The 16,194-nt window shown below is 44.8% G+C and overlaps 1 protein-coding gene across 1 annotated transcript in view; it reads left to right on the top strand.

Moving 5' to 3' along the window:
- Positions 1–14,024, top strand: part of LOC125759086 (neurofilament heavy polypeptide-like) — a 46,499-nt gene extending 32,475 nt beyond the window's left edge. Inside the window, exon 3 of the mRNA XM_049417342.1 lies at positions 13,739–14,024. Coding sequence (XP_049273299.1) covers positions 13,739–14,024 — 286 coding nt within the window. The remainder of the gene's footprint in view (positions 1–13,738) is intronic.
- The last annotated feature ends 2,170 nt before the right edge of the window (positions 14,025–16,194 follow it).

The following is a 16,194-nucleotide window of genomic DNA, read 5'->3' as shown; positions in this document are numbered from 1 at the left end:
GAAGGCTGATTGCGCCGGCTTCCTTCGGTGGTCTTGACCAGTGTGTTCGAATCTGCTACGGAAGTTGAAAAGATGAAGCAGGCAGCCCGAGGCCGTGCAGAAAGAGACCACTGGTTCTCCTTTACATGCACAAGATTGCCCACAATTCCGAAAAAAAATTGCATACAGGCATGATGTTCCAGTTGTTTTCTCGGCACCCAACAAGCTGTCGAAGCTTTGTGCCCTTATCTTTTCACATAAAGTCAAGCTTTCGTGCAAGAAGAAGCCCACCAGGCCAGTTCTGCGTTGCACGGTGGGTGTCGTTTACGAAACGCTGTTGAGCTGTGGCAAGTGGTACATAGGATATACCGACCGCTGCAACAATAATCACCTAAGGTACCATGTATTATCGATTAACAATGGTGTGGGTTCACACCTGCCTTCCATTGTGCTTTGTGTTGCTGCGAACCACTGTTTGGAGAAATGTGATAGGAAGAAGCAGGGAAACCTTAGCATGCGAAGTGCTTGACGCGTATCACATACAGAAGAGGATGGATGCATCAGTGTTCCTTCGATCTTTCTGTACGAGAGTGAATGCTTACTTTTTGATAGCACTGTGCGATAGTTTACATGTAATATGCCCTGTCTGTTTGCGGATTTCTGAAAAATTATGCATATGCATGTGCGGAAAATAAAATAGTGGAAAGTCCAGAGCCCTATCCTGTCCTTGCTCACACTTCTTCCTTGGTCTCAGTTGCGCAACAAATATTTCACTAAGCTTTGTACCAACTCACTAAATGTTACACTCTGCCTTTGAGAGCACTGGCAGAAAGGGCACTGCCAAAACCACACATATCTCACAAGGCCGCACATAAGATGTTTAAAACTGCAAAATCTTACATTGCAATTTCTGTGGAAGAAAAAAAACCGATCTTCAATAGGCAAACCCAGCCATCCTTTTTTAAAGGTAGGGTACTCATTTGGGCTGGTTGGTTCATATTTACAAGTAGAAAACAGTGCTAAAAAGGCGGGACAAGAAAGGACACGGACCATGGCACTGGCCAACAACCAAATGTGTTTTATTCTTCCAGTCAGCACATATATACTGCACCAGTAACGCAGTGAAACAGAAAAAAAAATCACAGCATATCCACGGAGTGAATGATGATGAGTGGGCGAAGCTGCGGAGGTTCATCAGTAAACCGTGAATCTTCCGTGAATTCTGCCCAGTACATCATCACCGACGTGAGATCGGGCGCGTTTATACTAAAGGTTCGATGAGTTATGACGACTTGCAGCGCACTTTAATTTTACATGTACGCTGTGAATTTTCATTGTTTAGAAAACCATTGCTTAGAAAACATCTGGCGTCTTTCGTTAAGCAGCTGGCGTCTTTTCGTTTTGCTTTAGAAACATCTGGCGTTCTTTCGTTTTGCTTTTACAAAACATCTGGCGTCTTTTGTTGGTTTATTTCATCAATCAACGGCGTTTTGAACAAAATTTTTATTGTTTAATCACGCACAGGAGAAATCTCACCAGGCACTACCTTGGAGGTAAAGAATGGCTGCTAATGGGAATGAGAGACAGAAGAAGTCGGCTTTTAGCTAACGCTGCGAATTTTTTATTGTTCAACAACGCACAGGAAAAATCTCCCACCGGCACCACCTTGCAGGTCAAAGCGTAAGACTGGTTACATACTACGCTACGAGGGACGAACGGGTGCCGCTATAAGGAGCTTCGCCCCTAAAAACTGAAGACTGAGCCTGCGCAGAGGAAATAAAGTGATCAAAGGGACGGGAAATCTATCTCCTTCGGAAGCCGGCAAATCGAAGGGAGGCTTACACGTGCCTCGCCGCTATTCTTGATACGATAAGATCAGCGCGTCTCATTTCACAAACTTATATCCACAATAGTGGCAAGGCATGTGTAAGCCTACCCTTGATTTCCCTGCTTCCGAAGGAAATAGAACTGCTGTCCCATTGATTAATGCCCATTGATTTAAAGTACTGAGAAAAATTTTACATCTCGCCATTTGGTTTTGTTTTTGTGCTTCTACTTGCCACCAAGGCATGTGCACTCTGGCCGATGTAATACTGTCTGCATGAAAGTATCCTTTCACAGGTTACTCAGTCTGAAGTTATGTATTAAGTGCCACTTGCTACAACCACCCCTCCGTGTAATAGCAGAATGACCGGTTCTCCAATACACAACTTGCCCGCACGAGAAGAGGCAACACTGACAGAGGCACATTCTGCTGGTTTTTTCAGAATGTGAGATATGTCTTCTAACAATCAAAAGCTAATCTTCAAGTCACATTGCGTGACAGAAGCGTGCGTCTCCCTCTCCCCTCCTCACAGAAAAACAGCATATTAAAAAAATCACAGCATATCCACGGGGTGAATGATGATGAGTGGGGCGAAGCTACGGAGAGAATCATCTGTAAACCGTGAAACTCTTCCGTGAAATGCGCCCAGTACATAATATAAAGAGTGTGAAACATCGTGTATATATTAAACATCAAACTTTTATTGTACTGTTGGTTTACGTGGTCCCTTCATTATCACTTGTGATCGGTGAAATGCAAGGAAGAAGTCCGCTCCCGAGCGAAAGAGCGCCAAGAGCGACCGCATTCCCCGCTCGCCCTGTGCGAATTAAAGGCAAGGCTAGAGGGAAGACAGGACGCGCGTTCCACGTCGCGAGGTCGGTAGCATGCCCAACAAAAGCCAACGGAACGCGATCGTGCAAGTGCTCCGGCTTCGCATCGCCTCATGGTTCCATTTAGCGTCCCAAAACCAAATATATTGCTCAAGGTGTGCCTTGCGTTTTTCGTAGAAATAATTTCTTTATCATGTACATTAAGACGAAAAGTTGAAAGCTCACTAGAGTGTATCGCCCGCAAAGTATGTCTTTTAGTGTGATTTAACTCTCGTACGGCAGGGTCCTCGCGCCGTTGCCGGTCCACCTCGCCCGTTGACGATCGGGCGAGGTGGCTACATACAACTACTACTACTACACTTTAAGAAAAACATCTGGCGTTTATTCGTTCTGCTTTTACAAAACATCTGGCGTCTTTCGTTGGTTTATTTCATCAATCAACGGCGTTTTGAACAAAATTTTTATTGTTTAATCACGCACAGGAGAAATCTCACCAGGCACTACCTTGGAGGTAAACAATGGCTGCTAATGGGAATGAGAGACAGAAGAAGTCGGCTTTTAGCTAACACTTACACTTCTACTTCTACTAACGTTTCCTACTGGAACATGCCAATGGCTGCTAATGGGGAATGAGAGACAGAAGAATTCGGCTTTTAGTTAACGCGCACGCTGCGAATTTTTTATTGTTCAACAACGCACAGGAGAAATCTCCCACCGGCACCACCTTGGAGGTCAAAGCGTAAGACTTGTTACGGACTACTACGATGACGACGACTACGAGGGACGAACGGGTGCCGCCTTAAGGAGCTTCGCCCCTAAAAGGAACTGAGCCACATTTTCTTGGAACTGAGCCAAACAGCTTAAGATGAACGGGATGCAGGGCTTAAGTGAGGTGAGTCGGCTGACAATGAAACGTCCAATTATACCGTGACAACATAACTTCCCACACAGCGAGCACTACCAGAACGCTCACTAGGAGTGAAACAAAAACTTGTCCAGAAACTTTTAGCATGCTGTCAAAGCCACACACATTTGAAGTTGTGTAAATGTGCGTATGCAGTCTCTGAGGTCAAATACTATTATTTTTGTCACATTACGCATTACTCGAGCACATCGATAGCACTGAACAGTATCAAGGTATACTGTTAAAACACACCAGCTGTATTATGAATAAAGCTTTTAGAGCTTTCATTATTTTATCTGAAATGAACTTTCATGTGTTGAAAAGGTAAATCAGTCACACAAAAGTAAGAGGCCTGTACCGATTCCTTCACTACACCTATTTTAAGCGATCTTTATCAACAGGTGACAAAGCGACAATAAACAGTTGCTTTGTTTGAAAACACCTCGTGACAACACGTAAAGAAAGCACCTTCCCACACTATTATACACTGTGCGTAATGTCGTAGCCACTAGACAATGTCTACCCACCTCTCGGAAGCATGAAATCTCTTTCACATTAAAATGGCGACAGCTCCTCCTCCTGATCTTTTCTGTGAATTTTTCTCGAATATCACACCTTCTTTAAGAGATGAAAAATCCTTCAGGGTGTTGCTGGAGCCAATGTTTCAACATGTGGTCTTGTCTTCTTCATGGCAGCAACTACCTTGAAGAAAAGACCACTTCTTGAAACGTCGGCTCCAGTGACACCCCGCGTTCAAGCATTTTTCACCTCTTCAAGCTTCCATCTCCCCATGAACTACTTTCTTTAGGACTGAGTCATCCTGAACGGATTTTGTTGTTGTAATATAAGCAGTTCAATTATTTTTCCTCGTTTTTCACTATCGACAACTAGCTTCATCTCACAAGCTCGTTCCAGCAATGTGGAAGCTATGAGGTGTAAGCAAGCCACATGCTTATGAAGCAAAACATAGTTCTACATACAACTGCCTTAGAATTGGCAAGGTCGAGATGTTCGCATTTGTTTGGCACATGCTACGTCAGAGCGATATGTGACACACTAATACTGCTTTGCACGTACGTCCTAGGACTAATAATTAAAAAGGTAACTGCTGGTGATCGTGATTATAAAGCGACATGGCCGCATCCATCAGATGTGACCACCTGCTTTGATGCGATCTCATGATTGCTACTTGCCCCCCCCCCCCATCTTGACATCAAAAAAATAAACTACGCAATCAGCTATCACTTTGTGTCATCTCATGCTGAGGACAAAGCATAAGGTATGTTTTGTCTTTATTATTGAGATCAGGTGCTTGTTCGCTCACACCTGCTAAGATTATGAGAGTGGATCTTTGAAAGAATGCAAAATATTCGCAAACACATTGCGGTTGAAGTACCAGGACACAAATATTAATCAAATAAAAAGCATCACTTTAGACATTATGGGCAACAGTGCACAATGACGAGTTGAAAAGTTTGACTCAGAAGGCACCCGCTTCAAGCGATGACGCAATGCTTTGTTTTTTTCCTGTGCTGCCATATGCTCGCTTTACTTGCCAAACAAGTGCCTTTAGACAAAATGGAGATGCAAAGCAGCCAGCACAGCATGGATGAATACAATTTGAGGGATTTTACCTTTTCCTATTGGCTAAGCAGTCTCCACAGCAGTGCGACCAACTTGTGAGATGGGAGTATAGTTTACCTGATATTTCTGAGTTATATATATACCTTTAACGAAATAAAGGGAATTTAAGGGATCATTTTCTTCATTAGACACAACATTAGAGACAACCAACAGACAATCATGCCAAGGAAGATATAGGAGATGTCATTTGTAGTAATTATGATATAAATGTCAAGAAATTTAGATCACGTGCCATGTGACGCCAGCAAGAAAAAGAAAATGTTCCACATTCGCCGCCACGGCTACGAGCAGCATTGGCTAACACTCTCAGCTTTAAATACACAGATATACCCAATAAAGTGTACGGGAGGACGACCGCTGTCGTACCTTATTTGTTACAGGATCGGACGCATTACTTCAACGTTGCAGGTTCATTCAGTCCCTGCTGGTCGCAAGTTGTCTATTCATCCAATTTAATTTCTTCACATTTATATCGTAATTACTGCAAATAACATCCCCGATGCTTTCCTTGCCTAGGTTGTCTGTTGGTTGTCATTAATGTTATGATATACATGTAATACTGGTGTCACACGAGCAATTTTGATTGCGATCAAGGCCGATACGAATTAGGCTCAATCGGGATCAGGCGCTGCTACACGGTCATGTCTAATCGCGATCACGCCCGATCAAGATCAAGACGATCACGATCTGTGCATCGAGATCTGGCTCAGATCACGACTGGAATTATGTCTGCACCAAACTCAATCCAGATTAGTTTGGTCCGTGTAGCAGCGATGATTTTTGATCGCGATCAAGAAATCCGATCCGGATCGACCTTGATCGCGATCAAAACTGCACGTGTGACACCGATATTAGACACAGAAGCATCCTCTATGCAGCTTCATATTTTTTAAAAAAAGAACTCAAACCATGGTAATGTTGCCCTCAATGAGACGTGTCAGTGTGGTGAGGAATGGGAATATGTTTCAAAAATGCTCAAGCAAGTGGCAACTGAGCATGCAGCGGGCTTTTGTTAAAGGGGTGGTGCCATCAAATTTGTGGCTTGCACATTCCTTGTGGCAAACGTTTCTTAGTGCTCCATGAAACATGATGCACGCTCAATCCATATATTCTTGCTAAATAATGCAATGCCACCTTATTTATGCAAATGACTTTGGGTTTCTGGGTGCAGAGTTAAACACTGATGTCACTGTGTAGGAAGTTTGAACATCTGGGCCCACAAAGCTGTAACACACGCAAGTAACTGTCCGGATGCCTTCAACACTTGCTAAAATATTCTCATAGAGAACATTAGTGTACGGCATTCCAGAATATGCAGAGGTGTTTGTGGAATACCAGGTTACTGGACAACGGTATCGACATCTTGTGACGTTTCGTGCAACCACAATTACAGGCGTGTTTCTTCGTCTTCGCTGAGTGACCACGGCGAAAAATTTTTTAAAAAGGTAACGCATTCGGTACTACACCGTTGCAAAGAATTTACTCCGACAGAGAAGTAGAATACACTAGGTTTTTGCAACAACAATCCGCCTCTTTCACGATGCCACGGTGCGTGCGCCCTTGCCCCAGCGGAATAGTTACGAAACGTCTTTTCATCTCGGAGGCTTTTCTTCTGGCAATACCTGTTGTCCCGGCCCCTAACAAACGGCAGAGGGCAGCGCAGGAAAATTGAAAAGGCTGATTCGGTGCTTGCCTGTTTTATCTTCCTGCTGCCAGGTGGCCCTACTTATCTAGCCTCGCACGTTTACGGCTACGGTAACCCGGTATGCTAATGCAAAGCGTGTGAACAAACTAACATTCTTTATTGTCACTGGTTCGCGTGATGATGTGAAGCACTTTGCAGAATACCAGCAAGCTTGGCTAGTTCGGCAACACGCTGAGAAAAATGAGTGAGTGTAGGTTCGTAGCCGGCACTCTCTCGGCTTTGTCGGTGCAGCGGTGCTGTGGGTCACCGCTAATTACACGTCACTAAATCTTTCGTTACACTTCCTACACAGTGACGTCTGCGTCAGATGCACTAGCATTGGGCCTCGATTTCAAGAACTTGGGCACACTTTGGAAGCAAATTAAAATATATTCTAAACATTTGCTGTGTCCAGCACTTTGTGCAGGGTGACCTTGCATACAGAGGAAGCCTACGGCAGCAGGCTTGTTATAGCCTGAAAATTTGGTGGCACCACCCATTTAAGTGTTCAGTGTAGCAGCATGAACTTTGTTCTGTCGAAGAGCATGTTTTATATTCACCATCTATTTTGATTAGAACTGTAGCATTACATACGCAAGAAAAGCATAACACAAAAGCCAGCTGCTACAGCGATACAAACACAGATGCTGTAGTCCAAATAGGATACGGTGAGAAGGGACACTTGTAACAGCGCTGATCCTGTCATTACATGTCCTATTTCTTTTCATGTCCCGTTTGCGCTAAAACACACGCCTGATGAGCTAACTAGCCTTATCAGAGAATTTTCTGCCTCGTCAGTATACATCCTTTCATCAGCAAGCACACAGGACTATGCTAATTATACCACTGGCAGCTTAATGTATACAATTGCATGCTGACAGTGCATTCATGTGTAAACAACACTCTGGCAGAATATGAAGTCTGCATGCCAGTTTTCACAACTGTCCGACGTGTAACGTGGATGCTCATTGGTACAATATTACTGACAAGCAAAGGTGATGCACACGCATACACACAGACAGCACGAACGTCTCTACACTCGAGGCACGGGTCCAGGTTACTGTTTCATCAAAAACAACTACGTTTAACTAACTCAAGCCACAGTTCAATTGCATAATAAACATTTCATTAATTTCTGCTTATTACCACCACTTCGACGCTAGGCAAGCAGAAAGAAGCCAAGTTGCAAGTTATATCGCACACGAACGTGAACACGATGGTGACAAACTATAAATCGCGTTGCAGCTTTTAACAACGATGCAACGCAAGTGCCGCTCACTACAATACACATAACAAAAAATCGATCATCATACACATGCATATTCTCGCAGTTGCTACATATTTGCTTCCGTACGACCGCGCCAATGCGTCATGGCTCTGCTCAAACGAGCATCGTCAAGGCGAATTGGTAACGCGCACAATGTCCGTCACCCATAGAGGTGCGTAAGGCTGAGTCTTTACAACGTTTCGTCCGTATGCAGTAAAACAGCTTTGCACTAAGTTGCATACTTTGCAAAATATCCTGTGCCACTTACCTTTAGCTTCTTTCATGCAGCGGTGCAGTAAGTAGCCACGGGAGTCGGCCATCACATGCGCCGTCTTCTTCCGCCGATTCCTTGAACAGCTCGTACTTGACCGAAGCTCCAAGAACCGCGAGAATTGCGCGCAATCTTTAGACATCGCACAAACGATGGAAGGCGCTTTCGCACGCACCCGATATTAATGCTTTTGCCTTGAAGTTCCACTGGACATAACGAGACGCCGAGACCAGCCGTGACAACACAAAGAAAGATAGCATTTGGCTTTGGCTGTGGATGCATTTGACTTACATTCTTCTTTTGTTTAAAAAAAGAAAACAAAACCATCGAAGAGTTGAAATAAACAGTGAATGCATATTATTAGGCAGAATATTATAAATACAAAACTACCAACTTATTTTAAAGAACATTTTGCTACAGCGCAAGTCAAATACTCTTTCAGCAGATCTGTATTTTTTGTTGTTGTTATAGCAGACGACAGGCTTCTGCCAGTGTAGCTGTGCGGCTTTACATTCTCAATGAACCGTAGGGCTACTATAAAGCAGTAACGCTTTTACACAAGACAATGTATTTTGTTGCGTTGAAGGAAAATGTAGCAAGCTTTCGTGATGAGCTGATGTCGCCGCTCGTTCGCTTAGGCAATTGATCGAAATCCCGTGCTGAATTTGTGATCGAGTGAGATATCGACTAGCACGTCAGATGCAAGGGGGTTGGCGGCGTACGTCGTACTGATTTCGCGCGATCACCGACTAAGTGTCAAAGAGCCTTGGGGATCAAGCTAGCTGCTCAAGTTTGTGCCTGGGCGACCCAACAGCTTCACCAAAAGCCAGTATCTGCAGTGATGACACATAAAACTGTATGATGTCACGTGCGGGTGAATGACAACCAACAGCAAAGAGACGAGAAAAGCGAGCGACGCCAGGCGAGATACGATCGCGGAATATCTGCTTAAATAATAAATACGATCGCACATCGTACCCAAGCACTCGCACATATTCTGCTCCAACTTTTCTCTTAGAAATTAAGTAAGCGAAACAGTGTGTATTGTGCGGCGTAGTTTGCTAACGCCGCAGGTTGGTGGCAGAGTGTTGTCAGGTGTGGGTACGATCCACAGACGTTCTTTTTTTTTCTGTGAAGCCTTTTATTACACTGCTGTCTCCTTTTACGTGCTAACTGGTAACACACCAGCACGAAACAAGGAAATTAAGCACCAACTATAGCCATTATGGCATTGTTGTGGTGCTCTTTTTTTTGTCATGATACTGTTGAAGATGCTACAAAATAAGGACTGAAGCAAGTGATCGAACTAAACGGAAAAAGAATAAGGGGCACAATGTCAAGAGATAGATCTTTGGCAATGCAGAATGTCTGTAAAATGACTGCAGCTAAATATCTACATGATTGAGCTCGCTAAAGGAGTGTCACGTTGGTAAACTGATAATTTAAAACAAGTCTTACGACCTATTGAATAGGGATGTGACATAGTGAAGACGTCACTTGAGAGTAGTGGTCTGTCCTATTTGTAATGCAAAGGGTAACGCAAAGGGTGCCAAAGTGAATGCAGATAAACAATGCAGAGAGTAAGCAGATCAGAAAATTTGCGCTACATAAAACGCAGTCATTTGACACAGGATGGGCAACTTCAAATTGCATTGAGAGGTATTCATACTGCAGTGGATATGAAAGTGGCTGACAGCTTTAGCATCATATTATGAGGTAAACAGCCTTTCACACACTCAGTGTTACACATGTGTTTCCATGTAGCCGATGATCTACAACATAAAGCACTTGTTGCTTCTCCCAATTGCTCCTTTAAAAAAGAGGTCCTTTTGTCATGTAACGTGAAAAAGTGTGCATCTCAAGCATTGTCTGTGCTGCGGTCTGAAAGCGCACTATTGAAATTTCTCAAAACAACCCAGTTTTATGACAGTCCGTCAATCTGTGATGAACGCTTTTGTGTATGCATGCGCATCACTTGTTCTTGCATTCACAGTTTCCTTATTATTTTTCTACCTACTTTCTCCTCTCACAGCGTGGGACAACAAATCAGTGCAATCTGGTTAATTTCCCAGCTTTGCCTTTTTTAACTCCGGCCCTCTCGGTCTTTCTCTGTACCCCTGTAGTTTAAGAGGCATATTCACGTGCATTCGTGAACTTGAGTAAAGTTGAGTGGTAAATTTCAATCATACCTCCATGTTCCAAATTTGGCTCCTTGATATCATGCATGAAAACTGATAACTTGGCATGTGGCGTTCACATATTATTTCGAAGGGTGAAAGCCACCAAATTTTTACAAGTTAGGCTTCTTCAAGAGTGAGCTTCCAAACGATGACACAAGTCGAAGTGCATTGCTGAACAGCATGAGCAGTTATTAGCACACGCTTACCACAATGAAGGAAGAAATGAGGCACTTTGAACAGCTATATAACCTGAAGATAGAGGTATTTACAGTTGCGACATCATAAGGCTTACATGAGCTATTCAGTCTTTGTGGTGGCAGCAGTGAGCTTGCTCTTGTACAGATGCAAGTTCATGATTTCGCACTCTGTGGCTGGTATACGTAAACACATAGGTGCACAAGAGCACTTTTTGTGCAACTAAATCAGAGAGAGAGAAGCTCTTTAACAAAACTGCAGACGCCTCCTGAGGTACGTACATGTGAAACCGTGCACAAGCATGGCACAACATGCAAAGAATGTATATCTTGTCAAGACAAGTGCGTCAGAAAATCAAAAGAGTGGTAAGTTGGGCTAGTTGGTAATGATCCATACTTAATGTAACTGCGCAAAAAAACGGACGGAAACACGAAGGGCGAGAAAAGGACAAACAAGCGCAGACTATCAACTGAAGTTTTATTGCACGAACGAGGCAATATAAAGGGCAGAAAAAAGCGAGAGAGGGCAAAAAAAGAAGGAGACAAAAGGCACGAGGGACCAAATCAACCAAAGAACCAAAGCATAAGAACCAAAGAGCGCGGGAACTAGTTGAGGCTGCGCATATTCATAAGAATTCTGAGTCCTGCGTTAGTGTTCCATCTGTCGCCATACATGATAAAGAGTTAAGTTATCTTGGTTTTGTATGACGGGCGTGCCTTGCCTGATGTCGCCAATGTTTTTTGTTGATTTGGTCCCTCGTGCCTTTTGTCTCCTTCTTTTTTTGCCCTCTCTCGCTTTTTTCTGCCCTTTATATTGCCTCGTTCGTGCAATAAAACTTCAGTTGATAGTCTGCGCTTGTTTGTCCTTTTCTCGCCCTTCGTGTTTCCGTCCGTTTTTTTGCGCAGTTACATTAAGTATGCGTCAGAAAAGTTAAGATGCTATCGTATACAGAACATTGGGTTGCACTAGTTAATGGTCCACGTACATATTGTCCCGACTAAAAGCCGGCAGGTTGACAGAGGACAACGAAGTGAGGAGCACGAGCAGCAACCACCGTTTCTCTCTATGGAAGACGACGTTGAAGCATCTGATCTTTTCATCTCTAAATACAGACCTTGTTTTTCCTTGTCGCACCGTGGTCCTGTGTCCTGTTCTTTCTGTGTTGTGACAATATTGTGTCTAAATAAGGTGTGACCTCTGAGATACATTTAATGTGGTTGTTGAGGAAGCACATTAGTGAGCTAGTGCAAGTGACATTCACATGCCTCTGAGTATACTGTGATGATTATATATAACAGTGGCAACACTCCCCAGACAACACTCGACGTCCCGAGGTCGTCCTCAAATGGTACAATCGTCCTCGCACATTTCTCGATGTCCTTGGTGCGTATTGAGTACGACACGAGCTGGTTTGACCCGGAAACGTCTTTGCGAGTGCTTTCTGAGGACAACAAGTTGTCCTGAAAAAGTTCTTCCAGATACCTTTTGGGGATGACAAAAGCAATATCGAGAGCGCGCTAACAAGTTGTCCTGAAAAGGTTCCCCGCAGGGGCGTCTGCGTAAGCAGGCGTTTGGTGTGTAGCGACACCACGGACCCGAGCTAACGGGGGAATTTCGACCCCTTCCCACGCCCCGCCGTGCGTGGCTTTGCCGTGTCCGGGGAAAAGGGGATCCTGGGGGTTGAGCCGACGCCGGGTGATTGGACCTTTAAGGCCCCCCGGCAGAGGCAACACACCCCTTTGGCCCTGGCTTCACGTAGACGGCACCCCTGGGCTGACCCACCCAGGGCAAATCGGCAGTCGCCTTTTCCTATCTCTCACCCACATCTTCGTCTTTCTCTCTCACTGTTCACCTTTCCTGTCCTCTCCTCTCTTCAAATAACTTCCGTTTTTCCTGGCGGCAAGGGTTAACCTTGTGCAAATAGCCAACCTTGGTCTAGACGCATTAGGTTATAGCAATGATGTACGGCTGACGCGTGCAAGTAATCCTAAACTCGTACCGTCCCCTCGTTGGGCTCCGTGGTGGGTGGCCGCCATCGTTGCCGAAAGAAATATACATGTCATGCATAAAGCGTTTCCCTTGCTAGCTGATCGCACCGCCACAAAGCGGGCGCGCACTGAAGCCTCCGTCAACTTCCTTTTCAAGCAGAATGAGTCTTTCCCCCGCCTCATGTTATACATAGCAACAGACCTGAGAAGCCAGTAAGAGCGATTTCTCCATTCCTCGTGGCGAATTCACTGACACAAACAATCGGACCGGGATATAAAGCGAGCAAAATGGCAAGCGGCGACCTCCTTCTGGAGCTGTGTGACAAGGCACAATATGAAAAACTTGCTAACATTAGAGCTTTTGCTGACACATCAGTAACAGTAACGCCCCACCGATCTTTGAACACTGTCCGAGGCGCAGTCTCTGAAACTGACTTGCTGGAACTTTCAGAAGCAGAGCTTTTGGATGGTTGGAAGGACCAGAATGTCATCACTGTAGAAAGAATAAAGATCAGACGAGAGAACACCGAAATACCAACAAAGCATTTAATCATAACTTTTGCCTCAAGCACCCTGCCAGAAACCCTCGAAACGGGCTACACAAAAACCCGAGTAAGACCCTATATTCCAAACCCGCGCCGATGCTTCAAATGTCAGAAGTATGGCCACGGCTCTCAAAGCTGTCGAGGCCACCTTACCTGTGCAAAGTGTGGAGAGAAAGACCACTCTTCGGAAAACTGCTCTGACAAAGCCCACTGCATAAACTGTGATGGCGATCATCCTGCATATTCTCGATCCTGTGAAACCTGGAAGAAAGAAAAAGAAATAATCACCTTGAAAATAAGAGAAAACATATCGTATAAAGATGCCAGAAGAAGGTGCTCCATTTTTCATAAAGGAAGCTTTGCTGATGCGGCGCGTAAGGGGGCAGCGTCGAACCAGCCTGCGTCACTCCCACGACCCGCCTGTAGCGAGCCGCTGGCTGTGGCGCCCGCCCCCGTGGTGGCAGTAGCTAAGGCTGCTCCACCGACTCAGTTACAGAGTCCCGCGACTCCAGGTTCGTCGGGCCTCAAGACCACGCCTCGCGAGGCTAGGTCTGAAGCACGGACTGTCAGCCTGCGTGCGCGGGCGTCCAGCGCCTCGCGGGAGGCAATGGACACAACACCGGCACCTCTGGCGCCTAAAGACCGGCGCAGCTCTATCGAGCGCGCCCCGAAAGGGAAGCAGAAAATCCAGTGTCCAGAAAAGGACTCTTGATAACCCAATGTTCTCCAGTAGACGCAGAACACCCTCCTCTATTCTGTCATCATGGTCACACAGATAATGCAATGGAACGTGAGAGGACTTATTCACAATCTCGATGACATAACTGAACTACTCTGCAACCATAAGCCTAAGGTGTTCTGTGTCCAGGAGACACATCTAAATCCGAAACAATTGAACTTTCTACGACAATTCGCTATTTTCCGCAAAGACCGTGACAATGCTAATGCCTCGTCCGGTGGGGTGGCGATTATTGTAGACAGGTCTGTTGCCTGCCAACAGATCACACTTCAAACCGAGCTTGAAGCAGTCTCAATACGAGGGATTCTCTTCAATCGATTAATTACTATCTGTTCAATATATCTCCCACCAAACTGTCAAGTGAGCAAGACAGAATTTTACAATTTAATTAACCAGCTTCCGGAACCGTACATTCTAGCCGGTGACTTTAACGCCCACAACAGCCTGTGGGGAGACTCCCGCTGCGACGGAAGAGGCAGATTGATAGAAAACTTCCTAGTTAGTTCCGGTGCCTGTCTCTTTAATAAAAAGGAACCGACCTACTACAGCACGCAGCATAACTCTTACTCCTCAATAGACTTGACAATTGGTTCTGCAACACTTTTTCCACATCTAGAATGGGATGTGATCAGAAATCCGTATTGAAGTGACCACTTCCCTACATTGTTAAAATTAAGGGAGGAACAAAGCTCTCTGCCACAGTTTCCTCGATGGAAGCTAGCGTCGGCTGACTGGAAGGGTTTCAAGGAATCATCTCGCTTGTCTCAAGATTTCTTGAAGAATTTAAACATAGATGACGCAGTCACCTATTTTACTGCTTTTATCATTGACTCTGCACAAATGTTCATTCCCGAAACAAATGGTTATTCATCCAAAAGACGTGTTCCCTGGTGGAATGAAGACTGCAGAAAGGCGCGAAAGAAGCAAGATAAGGCCTGGGGCATACTACGCCGTTATCCGAACGCTGAAAATCTCGTTGAATTTAAACAGGCTAAATCACAAGGAAGACGTACCCGACGGCAAGCGAGGAGACAAAGCTGGGAGAAATTTATCTCTGGCATAAATTCGTATACGCAGGAAGGAAAGGTATGGAATGGGCTGAGAAGGCTGAAGGGACAGGAAACTTATCCGTTGCCCTTGGTAGATGAGCAAGGAAACAGTTTGGAAGAGCAGGCAGATGCCCTTGGTGCTCATTTTGAGAGCATTTCTAGTTCCATGCACTACACCGAATCATTCCGAAAATACAAAGAAACCGAGGAATGCAAGGCACTCAACCGCAACTGCCAGCAAAATGAGCCATATAACCGTCCTTTTAACATGGCCGAGCTGAGAGCTGCATTAAATACATGCAAAAGCTCAGCACCGGGAGCTGACAGAGTCGTATACGACATGATTAAAAACCTCCATGCAGACACTCAGATGACACTGCTTGCGCTACTTAACAATATTTGGGCCACCGGATATCTTCCTGTCCGCATGGAAAGAGGCTATCATTGTCCCCATTTTAAAACAGGGCAAAGACCCATCTGTATTAACAAGCTACCGCCCGATAGCGCTCACCAGTTGCTTATGCAAGCTATTTGAAAAAATGATAAATCGCCGTCTGTTACATTATCTTGAATGGAACAATCTGCTTGATCCACACCAGTGTGGCTTCAGAGAGAGTCGTTCAACAACCGACCACCTTGTTCGCATTGAGGCTAACATACGCGATGCATTTGTTCATAAGCAGTACTTCTTGGCAGTGTTCCTTGACCTCGAAAAGGCATATGACACCACGTGGCGCTTCGGAATTCTGCAGGACCTGTCGGCAATTGGTATCCGTGGTAATATGTTAAACGTTATCGAAAGCTACTTAAGCAACCGTACGTTCAGAGTAAGAATTGGCAACGTGTTATCTAAGCCATATGTGCAGGAGACTGGGGTACCACAAGGTGGAGTACTAAGTTGTACGCTCTTTATTGTAAAAATGAACTCCCTGCGCAATTTTATCCCACATAACATGTTTTATTCCATATATGTGGATGATGTGCAAATAGCGTTTAAGTCATGTAATATCGCTATCTGTGAACGACATATCCAACTGGGCCTCAATAAAGTCTCAAAATGGGCTAATCAAAACGGGTTTAAGCTTAACCCCCAG

Source organism: Rhipicephalus sanguineus, chromosome 7 (assembly GCF_013339695.2).
Source record: "Rhipicephalus sanguineus isolate Rsan-2018 chromosome 7, BIME_Rsan_1.4, whole genome shotgun sequence".
NCBI lineage: Eukaryota > Metazoa > Arthropoda > Arachnida > Ixodida > Ixodidae > Rhipicephalus > Rhipicephalus sanguineus.
The sequence above is the reverse complement of the archived record's forward strand: the minus strand, read 5'-3'. Positions and strand labels throughout refer to the sequence as shown.